The sequence below is a fragment of the Phycodurus eques genome, chromosome 2, assembly GCF_024500275.1.
Source record: "Phycodurus eques isolate BA_2022a chromosome 2, UOR_Pequ_1.1, whole genome shotgun sequence".
Taxonomy (NCBI): domain Eukaryota; kingdom Metazoa; phylum Chordata; class Actinopteri; order Syngnathiformes; family Syngnathidae; genus Phycodurus; species Phycodurus eques.
The window spans coordinates 37,564,927-37,580,538 of record NC_084526.1 but is presented as its reverse complement, the minus strand read 5'-3'; the positions used below and the strand labels follow the sequence as shown (position 1 = coordinate 37,580,538).

Genomic DNA, 15,612 nt, shown 5'->3' with positions numbered 1-15,612 from the left:
CACTGACAGTTGTACATAAACATCCTGGCGTTATGTTGAATCATGCTCTAAAGTTTCGGTGTCTGTGAAGTAATTGAATTACAATAAAGTAATTTAATTACAGTAAGTTAGCACTTATTATTTCTGTCATGTTGTAATGTTGTTTTGACCTGACGGATTTGAATACATGACCTGAATAGAGAATACTTTTGAAGATACTCAGTCATTTAAATAGACACATTGCTCCATCTTGGTGATCGGTTATCGTTTTTTTAAACACACTGATCGGTGATCGGCCCAAAAATCCTGATCCTGTAAAGCCTACTTGTGAAGTGTGACTGTTTCAGGATGGGAGGTATTTCCATCCATCCATCCATTTTCCTCCAGTTATCAGAGGTCAGGTTGCGGGAGCAGCAGCTTAATCAGGGAAGCCCAGACTTTCCTCTCCCCGCCCACTTCGTCCAGCTCCTCAGGGGTAATGCCAAGGCCTTCCCAGGCCAGCTGACAGACAGTTACGTGCGGCACGCTCCAGCGCCCGGGCCACCTCATCTGGCTCCTCTCTTTGAGGAGGAGCAGCGGCTTGACTCTGAGCCTCACCCAGATAACCCTATCTCTAAGGGAGAGCCTAGACACCCTACGGAAGAAACTCATTCCGGTTGCTTGTAACCGTGATCTTGTTCTTTCAGTCACGACCCACAGCTTGTGACCATAGGTGAGGGTAGGAACGTAGATCGATTGGTAAATCGAGAGCTTTGCCTTTCGGCTCACCTCCTTCTTCACCACGACAGACCGATACTGAGTCCACATCACTTCAGACGCTGCACCAATCCGCTTGCCGATTTCCCGCTCCATTCTTTCCTCACTCGAGAGCAAGACCCCGAGATACTTGAACTCCTCCACTTAGGATCTGTTCCCTGACTCGGAGAGGGCACTCCATCGTTTTCTGACTGATGACCATTGCCTCAGATTTGGAGGTGCGCTGCTTTTCATTGCAGCCGCTTCACACTCGGCTGCAAACCGTTCCAGCGAGAGTTGGAGATCACAGTTTGATGAAGCCATCAGAACCAAATAATCTGCCAAAAGCAGCGACGTGATACTGATGTCATCAAATCGGACCACCTCAACCACCCTGGCTATGCCTAGAAATTCTGTCTTTAAAGGTAATGAACCGAATTTGTGAGAAAGGGTAGCCTTGGCAGAGTCCAACTCTCGCTGGAAACTAATTTTACTGCCGGCAATGCGTACCAAACTCTGAAACCAGTCGTACAGGGACCGAACAGTCCGTATCAGGGAGTATGGTACCCCATACTACCAGAGCACCCCCCACAGGACTCCCCAAGGGAAACGGTTGAACGCCTTCTCCAAGTCCACAAAACACATGTAGACTGGTTGGGTGAACTTCCATACACCCTTGAGCACCCTGCTGAAGGTTTAGAGTTGGTCCACTATTCCACAGCCAGGATGAAAACAACACTGCTCCTCCTGAATCTGAGATTCGACTTCCTAACGGACCCTCCTCTCCAGAACCCCTGAATAGACCTTACCAGGGAGGCTGAGGAGTATGAGCCCCCTATAGTTGAAACACACCATCCGGTTAGCCTTCTTAATAAGGGGGACAACCACCCTGGTCTCCCAATCCAGAGAAACTGGAGAAACTGCCCCCGATGAACTCAGAGCGTATCTCTGCCAGTAGCAGCTTTTTAACCACCTCAGTAACCTCAACCCCAGTGATAGAAGAACCCACCGCAGAGTCCCCACACTCTACTAGCCTCATGGGAAGGCGTGTCGGTGGAATTTAGGAGGTCTTCGAAGTATTCGGCCCACCGACTCACGATGTCCCGAGTTGAGGTCATCAGCACCCTGTCCCCACTATACACAGTGTTGATGGTGTACTGCTTCTGCATCCTGAGACGCCGGATAGTGGACCAGAATTTCCTCAAAGCCATCCGGAATTCATTCTTCATGGCCTCACCAAACTCCTATGTCTGAGTTTTTGCCTCAGCGACCACCAAAGCCGCGTTCCGCTTGGCCAGCCGGTACCCATCAGCTGCCTCCGGAGTCCCACAGACCAAAAAGCCTGACAGGACTCCTTCAGCTGAACGGCATCCCTCGCCACACCCGGAATATGGGCGAAGCTCTGTCGGAGGTGGGAGGTAATGCTCCTTCTTACAGGGGATTCTACCAGACGTTCCCAACAGACCCTCACAATACAATTGGGTCTGCCAGGTCGGACTGGCATCTTCCCCCACCATCAAAGCCAACTCACCACCAGGTAATGATTGGTTGATAGTCCTGGCCTTCTCTTCACCAGTGACCAAGATCAAGAGTGACCAAGAGATGCAGCACCAAGTCCGATGACACGACCAGTCGATCATCAAACTGCCTCGGGTGTCCTGGTGCCAAGAGCACATGTGGACACCCTTATGTCTGAACATGGTGTCCGCTATGGACAATCCATGACGACCAAAGAACTCCAATAGCATAAAACCACTCAGGTTCTGGTCGGGGGGGCCGTTCCTCCCAATTACGCCCCTCCAGGTCTCACTGTCACTGCCCACGTGAGTGTTGAAGTCTCCCAGCAGAACAAGGGAGTCCCCCTCCAAGGACTCCAAAAAGGGTGGGTACTCTGAACTGCTGTTCGGTGCATAGGCAGGGAAGGAGCCAGAGCTCGTGTGTGAGGTTGAGAAGTTCCGACTAGATATAGTCGGGCTCACCTCCAAAAACGGCTTGGGCTCCGGTCCTCTTGTGACAGGTTGGACTCTTTTCCACGGTGAGAGCAGGTGTGGGCATACTTATTGCCCCCCAACCTGGTGCCTGTACATTGGTGTTTACCCAGGTGGATGTGAGGGTAGCCTCCATCCGCCTTCAGGGGGAGATATTTATCCATAAAAAAACAAGGCAACAAAAAAAAATTATTTATTTATTTATTTATTTTTGTAAGTGTCTTTACCAAATTATATGAAAATTACCGATATAATGCCAAACATTGGGCATTCTGTCTTTTACGCAATCTTTCCACAGGCTCAGCCTCACTAACAGTTTGCATGGAAAAATTATCACAGAAAAATCTCGTGATATGATTTATAATCTGTGCTATAAATATGATTACAAAAATCTGCAATGCAGAAGCCGCAAAAAGTGGCTCGCGATAAAGTGAGGGACGACTGTGTGTTTGGTGATGAGTCTGCTGCATGTGCCACAAATATTGATCCACAAAGTAATTGACAAGTGTAAAGCAGCTTAGTGATAAAGTGCTGCCTCCATGTCAATGTGTGAGTGTAAAATTGGTGTTTTCTTTCTTGGGCCTTGTGTGTGTTTCAGTCAGACACAGGACACTGCATTTTAGTGGGTTACAAGCACTTACACTTAATATTAAATACAAACCTCATACGGCAGATGAAGGAGCGCCTGGAGCCCATACACATTCTCATGGAAGATTGCTGCCCCTCCTTTTTCACTGTTCCTGTCTTCAAGTCGAGAATACGTCCTGTTAACAGAGAAAGATACAGTACCTTGTTTTCAAACAGGCCAAAACAAGTACCGTATTTTCACGACCATAAGGTGCACTTAAACATCTTAATTTTTCTCCAAAATGCACGGGGAGCCTTATAATGCGGAGCGCCTTATCTGTGCACCGAGTTCCATTCATCCATCATTCCATTTTCTGAGCCGTTTCTCCTCACTAATGCGTGCTGGAGCCTATCCCAGCTATCATCGGGCAGGAGGCGAGGTACACCCTGAACTGGTTGCCCGCCAATCGCAGGGCACATACAAACAAACAACCATTCAGACTCACATTCACACCTATGGGCAATTTAGAGTTGTCAATTAACCTACCACGCATGTTTTTGGGATGTGGGGAAACAGGAGTGCCCGGAGAAAACCCATGCAGGCACGGGGAGAACATGCAAACTCCACACAGGCGGGGCCGGAGATTGAAACCCAGTCCTCAGAACTGTGAGGCAGACGCTCTAATCAGTCGTCAACCGTGCCGCCTGCACCGAGTTCCAAAATCTGTAAATGTTGTTGTGTTACTTTAATGAGCACTCCTCTTGACTGACTGCGAGCATTCCTGCCGACAGGCTGCTTTTTTTTCGAGGAAGGCGGACGTGACTGAGGACAGCATGCTGACGTTAAAGGGGGAAGGGTGCATGTGACAGAGGACGCTAAAGGCACGCCCCCAATAGGTATATAGTTCCGGTATGTGCATTGGTTTGGACCCCGAAAATGGCACCTACGAAGAGACACGCTTACGAAGCACAGTTTAAACTGCAAGCTATTAGTTACGCGGAGGAACATTGGAATCGAGCAGTCACGAGAGAATTCAAGATCAACGAAACCATGGTTCGCAAGTGGAGGAAGCAGGAAAACGAGCTTCGCCAAGTCAAGAAGACGAAGCTGAGTTTCCGCGGAAACAAGGCAAGGTGGCCCAAATTGGAAGACCAACTCGAGCAATGGATTAATGAGCAAAGAACAGCTGGGAGAAGCGTCTCTACAGTCACCAATCGACTGAGTGCAATAACTCGGGAGCTTGCCATCATTCCGGGAGGCTTGACGAAGGAACTCCAACCGCTGGACATCAGTGTAAACAGCGGGCGGCGTGGGAGCCATGGATGACAGATGGCGAACACAGCTTTACTAAGACTAGGAGGACGCGCCGGGCGAGTTACGCCACAATTTGTGAATGGATTGTGGATGCTTGGGCTGACGTGTCTGCTTGCACTGTTGTTCGAGCTTTCGTAAAAGCCGGCATCATTTCTGAGGAGCCGCACGGCAACGAGACTGACTCTGACAATGACGAGAAGGAACCTGGCGTGTTTGATGGAGAACTTGCCCAGCTGTTCATTTCGGATACAGAAGATGAGGACTTTGATGGATTTGTGGATGAGGATTGATAAAAGAAATAGCGTGAGTACATTGTTAAATACTTCAATAAAGTACAACCAAACTCAGTTTTGCTCCCGCTGCCTTTTTAAAAATATAGTTTTAGCGTGCATGCAAATTGCCGTATGTTTTAAGATAGCGTATGTTTTACCATACCTGCGCCCAATAATACGGTGTGCCTTATGTGTGTGTTAAATACAGAAATGGACCCCGTAACTGAGACTGCGCCTTGTATTACGGTGCGCCTTATGGTCATGAACATACGGTACTCTGAAATACATAAAGGTTTACTCGACTCGTTTATGACAGGCCTCTTGTATCCTTGCATCTATGTATCTTTTTAACCTATTCTACCATTTTATGGCCCTCTTTGGATTTTCCAATCTCCTAACCTTTATGCCACCTTCCTTAAACTTTGTGGGATTACATCACGGGGTCAAGAAGACATGAAAAGGTCCCTCTTTTCGTGCATAGGAAAGGATAGCACTGTTTCAAATTAACTCGACTCCACTTTTCCTAACTGACGTCATTGCGCGATGGCAAGTATTGCTGACATAAAGTCTCGAGCTTGCAGATTTACCACAGATTCTACTCATGTAAAATATTTCTACAACGATTTAAAAATATAGAGAGAGCAGGGATTTCGTTTGATGTGCATCCCAAGTCTGAGACCCACAAAAATTAGCAGGGACGCATAAAGTACAATAAATCTGCGTCGTAGGACGCATTACATTGGATTAGTACTCTGTCGAGGTGCTGGAAATCAGGCATATGATATATATTTTTTTTTGGAGCAAAACAGGACTCTAGAGTGCTACTAATTTGGTTGCATTTGCACCTTAATTTCGGAATAATGTGGGAAAAAAAAAAAACAGGTGCCCCGTCATTTGAGGAAGAAAAAAACATTTACGTGACTTGAAAGCGCACACGTGAAACCCATCGTAGTCTCAAAACCAATCAGAGATAGTGAAGGGTGGGGACCCTCGTCTGATTGGCCGTGTGCGCGTCTGTGTGTGTGCGTGCACGCAAGTGCGAGCATATGAAATGTGGGCGCTCGCGTACACGAAGCTAAGTTTTCTGATGGTGAGCCGGTAGCTGCACTGTTACAGAAAATTCCGTGGCATTAATGGAGTTAGTTCCAAAGCCTAATGCCAGTGCGACGATGTGTGAACATTTTGGATTCAAGCCAGATGAACTCGACCATCTCGCTAACACCAATGAGCTGGTATGTCGAATTTGTATGAAGTTGCAACAAAGACAACGCAACTTAAAACCTCAAAGTAACCCTTTGCCCAACAATGCAAATACAAACGTGAAAGTGTATGTGGTGCACGTAGGCTCACATTATATATTATATATCATTATACATGATATATCATTATACATTATATATTATATGTATTCGCTATTGTAAGAGATGTAGCCATCGAACATGTTGACAAAGCAGCGAAAGGCTGTAGGACAAATCCTGAATCAAAATAGTGTGCTTTGATCTACGTGTGTAGTTATTAATGTTGCAACTTGGCACTTTTACTTAACCAACTGGAAATTCGATTGGCAGTATATAGCCTGTTAAGTCATTAATTACTGTTTATACCTCAGTGCCAAATGTTAAATTGTCATGGGTGTGTGTTCCGGTTTTTGTCTTCCCCCTGTTTCACACACACCTGCTCCTGAGAGCATCTTCACCACCTGTGCCTCGTTCACCCTAATTACCCCTTATATTTAACCTCATGTCTCATTCTCTCTCGTCGCCAGTTCGTTGTACCTTGTCCGTCGCGTTCCAGCATTCCTTGTTTCCACGTCACAGACTCACAGTAAGGCTTGACCCTGTTCCGATTATCGACCTCGCCTTTTTGCCTCATGTTTTTGGATACTGTTTCCTTTTTTGGATTGCCTGCCTGTGTACCGACCTATGCCCATATATTAAACCTCTCTTTTTGGAAACTGTCCATTTGTTTTGGAGTCGTGCATTTTTGGGTCCTATCCTCTGTTTCGTTCATGACAGAACGAACTGGCCATAACATGGATCCAGCAGACTCAGACTCGGTGCGCAAAGCCCTTCAAGCGCAGGGTCAACGCCTCTCGAAGCAGGATGAGCAGCTTGCTGCCCTCTACCTTCGTCTAGAGGGACTGTCAAGGCATCAGGACAATATGATGAGACGCTTTGACATCCGTGGTCATGAAGTCCTTTGAACGTCTCGTGCTGGACCACCTCAAGAGTGTCACAGGTCCCCTGATGGACCCCCGGCAGTTTGCCTACCAAGCGAACAGGTCTGCGGATGATGCAGTCAACATGGGACTGCACTTCATCCTAAAACACCTCGACAGTGCAGGGACCTACGCGAGGATCCTGTACGTGGACTTCAGCTCAGCATTCAACACCATCATCCCTGAACTCCTTTCAACCAAGCTTCTCCAGCTCAGCGTCTCACCTGCCATCTGCCAGTGGATTTACAGCTTTCTGACGGGCAGGACACAGCAGGTCAGGCTGGGGGAGGCCACCTCATCCACACGCAGCATCAGCACTGGGGCACCCCAAGGTTGTGTCCTCTCTCCGCTGCTCTTCTCTCTCTACACGAACGACTGCACCTCAGCGAACCCGACTGTCAAGCTCCTGAAGTTTGCAGATGACACCACTGTCACCGGCCTCATCAAGGACGGTGACGAGTCTGCATATTGACAGGAAGCGGAGCGGCTGGAGCTGTGGTGCGGCCGACACAACCTGGAGCTGAACACGCTCAAGACGGTAGAGATGATCGTGGACTTCAGGAGGCATCCTTCGCCACAGCTGCCCCTCACGTTGTCCAGCTGCCTTGTGTCAACCGTCGAGACCTTCAAGTTCCTGGGAATTACAATCTCTCAGGACCTGAAGTGGGCGACCAACATCAACTCCGTCCTCAAAAAGGCCCAGCAGAGGATGTACTTCCTACGGCTTCTGAGAAAGCACGGCCTGCCACCGGAGCTGCTGAGACAGTTCTACACAGCGGTCATCGAATCGGTCCTGTGTTCTTCCATCACAGTCTGGTTTGGTGCTGCTACAAAAAAGGACAAACTCCGACTGCAACGGACAACCAGAACTGCTGAAAGGATTGTCGGTACCCCCCTACCCACCATTGAGGACTTGCACGCTGCCAGAACTAAGACAAGGGCGTGCAAAATCCTCTCGGGCCGTCTGCACCCCGGTCACCGGCTCTTCCAGCTCCTTCCCTCAGGTAGGCGCTACCGATCAACGCATACTAGAACTAGTAGACATTCCAACAGCTTCTTCCCTCTTGCGATCAACTTCTTAAACACCTAACCTATAATTTCATTACAACAAGCTGGAAATTGTTTGACTTGAGTTCGTTGTCACATTTCTGTGGGGCCAATTATGTATTACTCGTGCACTCACTGTAGTTGTCTCGTCATGCTGCACTATTTGCATATACTGGCCACTCATGCCAGAGTAGCATCTGCTCCATTTGCACACTGATTGAGGAGTATCTGTAACATTTGCACAACCAACATTGTCCCAGATGATCGCACTACTCGTCACTTTAAACCGCATACACTCCTTGAAGTCTCAGCGCCCTTTGCACAATGGTCATTGCACCAGACTATTGCAATATTAGTCGTTCGAACTGCTCTAAGTGCTTGAGGACTCTGCATCTTTTTGCACAATTGTTTTTTGTCAATGTCTTTATGTCCCCAAAGTGTTCTGTAAATTGACTGTCTGTTGTACTAGAGCGGCTCCAACTACCGGAGACAAATTCCTTGTGTGTTTTGGACATACTTGGCAAATAAAGATGATTCTGATTCTGATTCTGACAGGTGGCCTCGCAGTTTGAACTTCTTATGAAAATGATTCAAGAGAAGGAACCAGTTGGCACAACACCCGATACCGCCACGGTACCAACATTTCCATGTGAAGCAGTCACCATGCAGCCACCTGCCACCTCCGCTGCTGTCTGCCCACAGCTCTCTCGACCGGAGAGGTTCTCTGGAGATTCTGGGAACATTAAGCCGTTCATCACTCAGTGTGAACTCCACTTTGAGCTGCAAGCAGCTGCCTTCCCCACCGAGTGGGCAAAGATCGCTTTCGTCATTTCCCACCTGACTGGTCGTGCGGAGGCATGGGCTACTGCTGAATGGAGCCGCAATTCCGCCGTGTGTCATTCGTGGGCTTTTTTCGTGAAGACTATGGAGCAAATTTTTCAATTTTCCACACCAGATCGTGAGGCAGCTCACTCCCTTGTCACCTTACAACAAGGCAAGCGCAGGGTGTCAGACTACGCGATTGAGTTTCGCATTCTAGCAGTTGAGAGTCAGTGGAATAATCGGGCGCTACTCGATGCCTTTTTTCAAGGACTATCCCCCGCCGTCAAGGATCATTTAGTCCCGCTAGACCTGCCGACCGACTTGGACACTCTCATCGCTCTCGCCGTAAAAATCGACGAGGCTTTTGGATCGCGAGCTGGATGGAGATCGGCGGAGGGCTGCGTCACCGCGCACTTGGAGGACGAGCCTTGGTGACCAGCCAAACCAAGGCAGATCCCCTGTTTCCGGTCTCAACCCACTGGCTAGCGTCCCCACAGATGAACCCATGCAACTGGGCAGGTTCCATCTCTCCCCTGAGGAACGTCAACGCCGGCTGAGGGAAGGGCGGTGCTTCTCCTGCGGTCAGTTGGGTCATTCCGTGAGCAACTGTCACGTCAAAGTTGCCGGTGCCGGTAGCAAGGGCACGGGAGAGGTGAGTCTAAATTTCATTAAGGAAGACCCTACCCGGTTTCTTCCTAAAGTGACACTATGCTCTCCAGATCAAGAGATTCATACACCTGTATTGACTCTGAACCTGACTTGTCTCAAGTGTCCACCTGTTACCATGACATTAAAGACGTTTTTCCAAGTCCAAGGCCAAATCCCTTCCACCCCACAGACCTTATGACTGTGCTGTGGACTTGCTGCCTGGAACCACACCCCCACGGGGAGGTTGTTCTCTCTTTCAGGGCCGGAACACAAGGCCATGAAGGAGTACGTGGAAGAATCACTGGCAACCGGGATCATTCGCCCATCTTCATCCCCTGCGGGAGCAGGATTTTTCTCTGTGGACAAAAAAGACAAGACCCTGCGACCCTGTATTGATTACCGGGGTCTCAACGAGATAACTAAAAAACAGGTACCCTCTTCCTCTCATCTCCACCGCCTTTGAGTTCCTGGAGGGAGCCAAGATTTTCACCAAACTAGACTTAATAAATGCGTATCATCTAGTCAGGATAAGGGAGGGGGATGAATGGAAAACAGCATTCAACACACCAACGGGACATTATGAGTATTTGGTAATGCCTTTTGGACTTATTAACGCTCCAGCTGTTTTCCAAAACCTTGTCAATGATGTCCTGCGTGACATGTTGAATGTGTATGTTTTTGTTTATTTGGACGACATTTTGATATTTTCCCCGGATGAGGAGACTCACATTATTCATGTCCACTCTGTATTGCAGCGGTTACTGCAGAATCAACTATATGTCAAGGCTGAGAAATGTGAGTTGCAAAAGGCGTCCGTTTCTTTTCTCGGTTTCATCCTGGCTCAAGGTGAAGTCAAAATAGACCCTTGCAAAATTTATGCCGTTATTAAATGGCCTACTCCCACGTCACGCAAAGATGTACAAAGGTTCTTAGGGTTCGCAAACTTCTACAGAAAATTCATCAGAAATTTCAGTTCTATAGCCTCTCCTTTGCATGATCTTACCTCGCCACACAGACCTTTTGTATGGAACCCGCATTGTCAGGCAGCTTTTCAGAAACTTAAATCGTGCTTTACCTCCGCTCACATCCTTACTTTGCCAGATCTCAAACAGCAGTTTGTGGTAGAAGTCGATGCGTGTGATGCCGGAAAAGGAGCAGTGCTCTCCCAGAAATCTCTCAAGGATGGTAAATTACATCCTTGTGCTTTTCTCTCCAAAAAACTGACCCTAGCTGAGAGAAATTATGACATTGGTGACCGTGAACTGCTGGCAGTCAAGGTGGCTTTGATGGAGTGGAGGCACTGGCTAGAGGGGGCACAGACTCCGTTTTTAGTATGGACAGATCACAAGAACCTTGAGTATATTAAATCTGCTAAAAGATTAAATGCGAGGCAAGCTAGATGGGCTCTGTTCTTCACTAGATTTAATTTAATGTTATCCTACCGACCTGGTTCTAAAAATGGTAAGCCAGATGCTTTGTCGCGTATTTTCTGCAAAGAGAATTCTTTGTCCGACCCGAAGACTATTTTGCCCAAGACATGTTTCATTTCCCTGCGATTGGGTGGCAACCAGTTCAGGGTGTACCCCGCCTCCTGCCCGATGACAGCTGGGATAGGCTCCAGCACGCCCGCGACCCTAGTGAGGAGAAGCGGCTCAGAAAATGGATGGATGGATGTTTCATTTCCGCTTTTGTTTGGGACGTTGAAACTGCAGTTAAAGAGGCTCTGAAAAACACTCTTAGCCCTGAAGCATGCCCGGAAAACAGGCTTTATGTGGTTCCGACCTTAAGGGGAAGAGTCATCCACTGGGCTCACACGAACCGTACTGTATGTCACCCAGGCATTGCCAAAACGCAATCAGTGGTCGAACGGCGCTTTTGGTGGCCTAATGTTAGGAGGGATGTTATCGATTACGTCAATGCTTGCCAGGTATGTGCTGCTAACAAGCCCTCTCGTCAACGTCCTTCTGGGGAGTTGCGACCCCTGCCAATACCACAACGTCCTTGGTCAGACATTTCCGTAGACATTGTGACAGGATTACCGGCCTCGAAAGGAAATACCTCAATTCTCACAATTGTTGACAGGTTCTCTAAAATGGCTCACTTCACTGCACTCCCGAAAATCCCCTCAGCTAAAGATACTGCAGAGTTAATGATTAATCAGGTATTCAAGTTCCATGGTTTCCCCAAGAATGTGGTGTCTGATAGGGGTCCCCAATTCATTTCGCAATTTTGGAAGGGGTTTTGCAATCCCATGGGTGCTACCGTCGGTCTGTCATCTGGGTTTCACCCTGAAACCAACGGCCAAACCGAGACGCTGAACCAGGACCAGGAGACTGGGCTCCGATGTCTCGCTTCACAGGAGCCGCGATCCTGGTCTCCGAAACTGGTTTGGTTTGAATTCTCCTACAATTCCCTCCCCTCTGCATCCACTGGTCTATCGCCTTTTCACGTTGTGCATGGCTACCAACCATCTCTGTTTCCTGCCATAGCCCCAGAGTCCACAGTTCCAGCGTCATTGACCTTGGTGAGACGATGCAGGAGGACCTGGGAGCGAGCCCGCCAGATACTGCTGTGCCAGGGACGGTCCTACAAAGCCCGTCAGATACTGCTGCGCCAGTGACGGTCCTACAAAGCCGCTGCTGACCGTCGGAGGACACCGGCCCCGAACTACAAAGTGGGTTTGGCTCTCGACCAAACATATTCCACTCCGGGTGGAGTCCAAGAAGCTTGCTCCCAGGTTCGTTGGGCCCTTCCCCATCACAAAGATCATCAACCCTGTCACCGTGAAGCTGAGGCTCCCAAGGTCGATGCAGGTCCACCCTGCTTTTCACGTCAGCCTACTCAAGCCAGCCCGGGAGTCCCCAAACATTTTGCCTCATGCTTTTGGATACTGTTGCCTTTTTGGATTGCCTGCCTGTGTACCGACCTATGCCCATATATTAAATCTCTCTTTTTGGAAACTGTCCATTTGTTTTGGAGTCGTGCATTTTTTGGGTCTTATCCTCTGTTCCGTTCATGACATAAATTTTTGTTTCGTGCAATTTCTGTGAACAGAGCCTGAGTCTCTTTTTTAAAATATTTTTTATCCAAGATATTTTATTGTTGTAAATTACAATGTCAATGCTCATTATTCTTAGAATTAGAATTAAAAGTGAATTGTTCTTAAAAATGATTTACTTGCATTATTATGCTCAAAATATAATTATATCAGTGGCATAAAATAATATTAACGATACTATCGTTTGTCGTGATAGTTTTTGGGAATATATTTTAAAAATATGCTGTCATGACAGGCCTAAACAATTGAGCAAGAGCAATGGATAACACCAAAATATTGTACATACAGTATAAAAAAATAGAGTCACAACTGTAATAAAAATCTGCAATATAGCAAGACCGAAAAGCAAGAACAGCGATATAGCGGAAGATTACTGCATCTCATTGTTCCTGGGTTGGGACTCATTGTTTCCGTGACATGTGCATCCCAGGACTCACATCGTCTCAAGTGTAACATAATTTATGAGTTAGTTACAGTGCCATGAAAAAGTACTGGCAACCTTCTCAAATTCTTATATTTCTGCATAGTTTCCCCACTTTAATGTTTAAGATCATCAAACAAACGTAAATATCAGAAAAATATAACCCAAGTGAACTTAAAATGGTGTTTATTCAGGAAAATAAAAATAAAAGTTACTTGGCTCTGTGTGAAAAGGTAATTGCCCCCTTAACCTAATAACTGGTTGGGCCGTCCTCAGCAGCAACAACTGAAATCAAGCGTTTTCTATAACTGGCAATGGGTCTTTCACATCTCTGTGGAGATATTTTGGCTCACTCATCCTTGCAGAATTGTTTGAATTCAGATAAAAATAGAGGGTTTTCAAGCATGAACGGCCTTTTTAAGGTCATGCCACTGCATTTTAATCGGATTCAAGTCTGGACTTCGACTCCAAAACCATTTTGTTTTTTAAGCCATTCAGAAGTTGACTTGCTGGTGTGTTTTGGATCATTATTCTGCTACAGAACCAAAGTGCGCTTCAGCTTGAGCTCACAAACTGATGTCTGAACATACTCCTTCATGATTTTCTGTTAAAGAGCAGAATTCATGTTTCCATCAGTCACAGCAAGTTGTCCAGGTCCTGAAGGAGAAAAGCTGCCCAAGACCATCACACTACCACCACGTTTGACTGTTGGTATGATGTTCTTTTTCTGAAATGCTTTGCTACATTTAAAACACACACACTTTCCAAAAAGATGAACTTTCGTCTCGCCAGTCCATATTATCAAAGTCTTATGAATCACTCAGATCTTTTTTTTTTTTTTTTTTTTTGCAAAAGTAAGACGAGCCCTTATGTTGTTTTTGGTCAGCAGTGGTTTTTGCCCTGGAATGCTTCCTCTTCCTTATTGTTGTGTCATGAACACTGACTTTAACTGAGGCAAAGGAGACCTGCAGTTCTTTAGAAGTTGTCCTGAGTTCCTTTGTAGCCTCCTGGATGAGTCTTTGGTGTTCTCTTGGGGTAATATATTTAGGCCGGCCACTCCTGGGAAGGTTCACCACTGCTTCATGTTTTCTCCATATGAGGATAATGGCTCTCCCTATGGTTCGCTGGAATCCTAAAGCTTTAGAAATGGCTTTTGTAACCCTTTACAGACTGATAGATGTCAATTACTTTATTTGTTGACTTGACTGCGAATCGTGTCATTATGTTGCGGCTTTTTTAGTTCTTTTGTCTGAATTTATTTTGTCAGCACAGATTCTGTTTCAGTGATTTATTGATTAAACAGGTCTGGAGGTAATAAGGCTTGGGTGTGATCAGTGAAAGTTTACCAAAAATTGTTAATTCATGATTTAACAAATTACTTTTTCACACAGGGCCAAGTCACATTGTGTTTGTACAGCATGTTCTGTTTTCTGAATAAATATTAAATTCTCTCTCCCTGGAAGTTTTATCCCTCGCAGATGTCTTTTATAATATTTTGTGTTTACAGCTGTTTTTTTTTTTTTTTTTTGTGGTAATCTTCTCTTGACATTGAAATCACTTGCCTGCCGTTAAATTACAGTAAATATACCACATTTAAGTGGTGTTAATGAGGCGTATGTGTGTGAAAGCAATTCATATACTGGACATAACAAAAATAGCTACTGTATTATCTCTGTAAAATGCCAACCTCAACTTGTCATTTTTAACCGACTTTAAAGGTCCATGTGCACCCTAACAACATGGTCTGGTGTGTCTTAAAGTAGAGTTGGTGTACCATATTAGAAAAGTGGAAGATAAAATCCCCGAGCGGCACAAACAGGATTCATCATCATTGAAACAAGACTGATCCCTTCCAGATGGAAAAGGAATTTGCACCATCTTGCAAATATGAACTTGACTGGAGCTTTGCACGTGAGTGTGGTGGCATTATTTCTTGACCGTGGTAAACACATAACAGCCGATTACATCAGCAAATAGTTTGTGATCCTTTAAAGACATTGTTAAATGCTATTTGTGAAACAAAATTTTTTTTCCAAGATTTAAATTCACAAAATTGCATGAAGGAAACCAGTCATCAAGGACATCTGTTCATTAAATGTATACTTGCTCTTTATTTACCTAATTGGGTATTCAATCTTTTAGAAGGAGCAAGCTGGTAAACATGCACTCCTTGAAAGCTTCCAAAATGCACCGCTTTAGTTCCACTGTGTTTACTTAGTGTAGTGCCAGGACTTCAAAGGCTATCTATGGGCTTGTATAACATGGACATACGCATATGTGTGTTGTTGCGTGTGTGCTTTTTAACTGTCACAGCTCTTCACGGTCATTATTTTGTTATGTGGATTAGATGCCCCTGCTGGGTATTCAGTTTCAGGTCAGATAAACAGACTGACAGACACAAATACAAACTGAGATGCTGTGAAGACCCGAGAGAGGGTGTTATTTTATCTCTTTCCCACAGAAGAAACTATACAACACAGTGATGCCCTCTAGTGAGCACATGAGCTTGATGATATTTTCAGTCTCCCATGAGCCTCTCACC

General features: G+C 46.3%; 1 protein-coding gene across 1 annotated transcript in view; it reads right to left on the bottom strand.

Annotated features, from left to right (window-relative positions):
* Positions 1 to 15,612, bottom strand: part of arnt2 (aryl-hydrocarbon receptor nuclear translocator 2) — a 110,494-nt gene that overhangs the window by 64,693 nt on the left and 30,189 nt on the right. Inside the window, exon 6 of the mRNA XM_061670566.1 lies at positions 3,364 to 3,466. Within this exon, the coding sequence (XP_061526550.1) occupies positions 3,364 to 3,466 (103 nt within the window). The remainder of the gene's footprint in view (positions 1 to 3,363; positions 3,467 to 15,612) is intronic.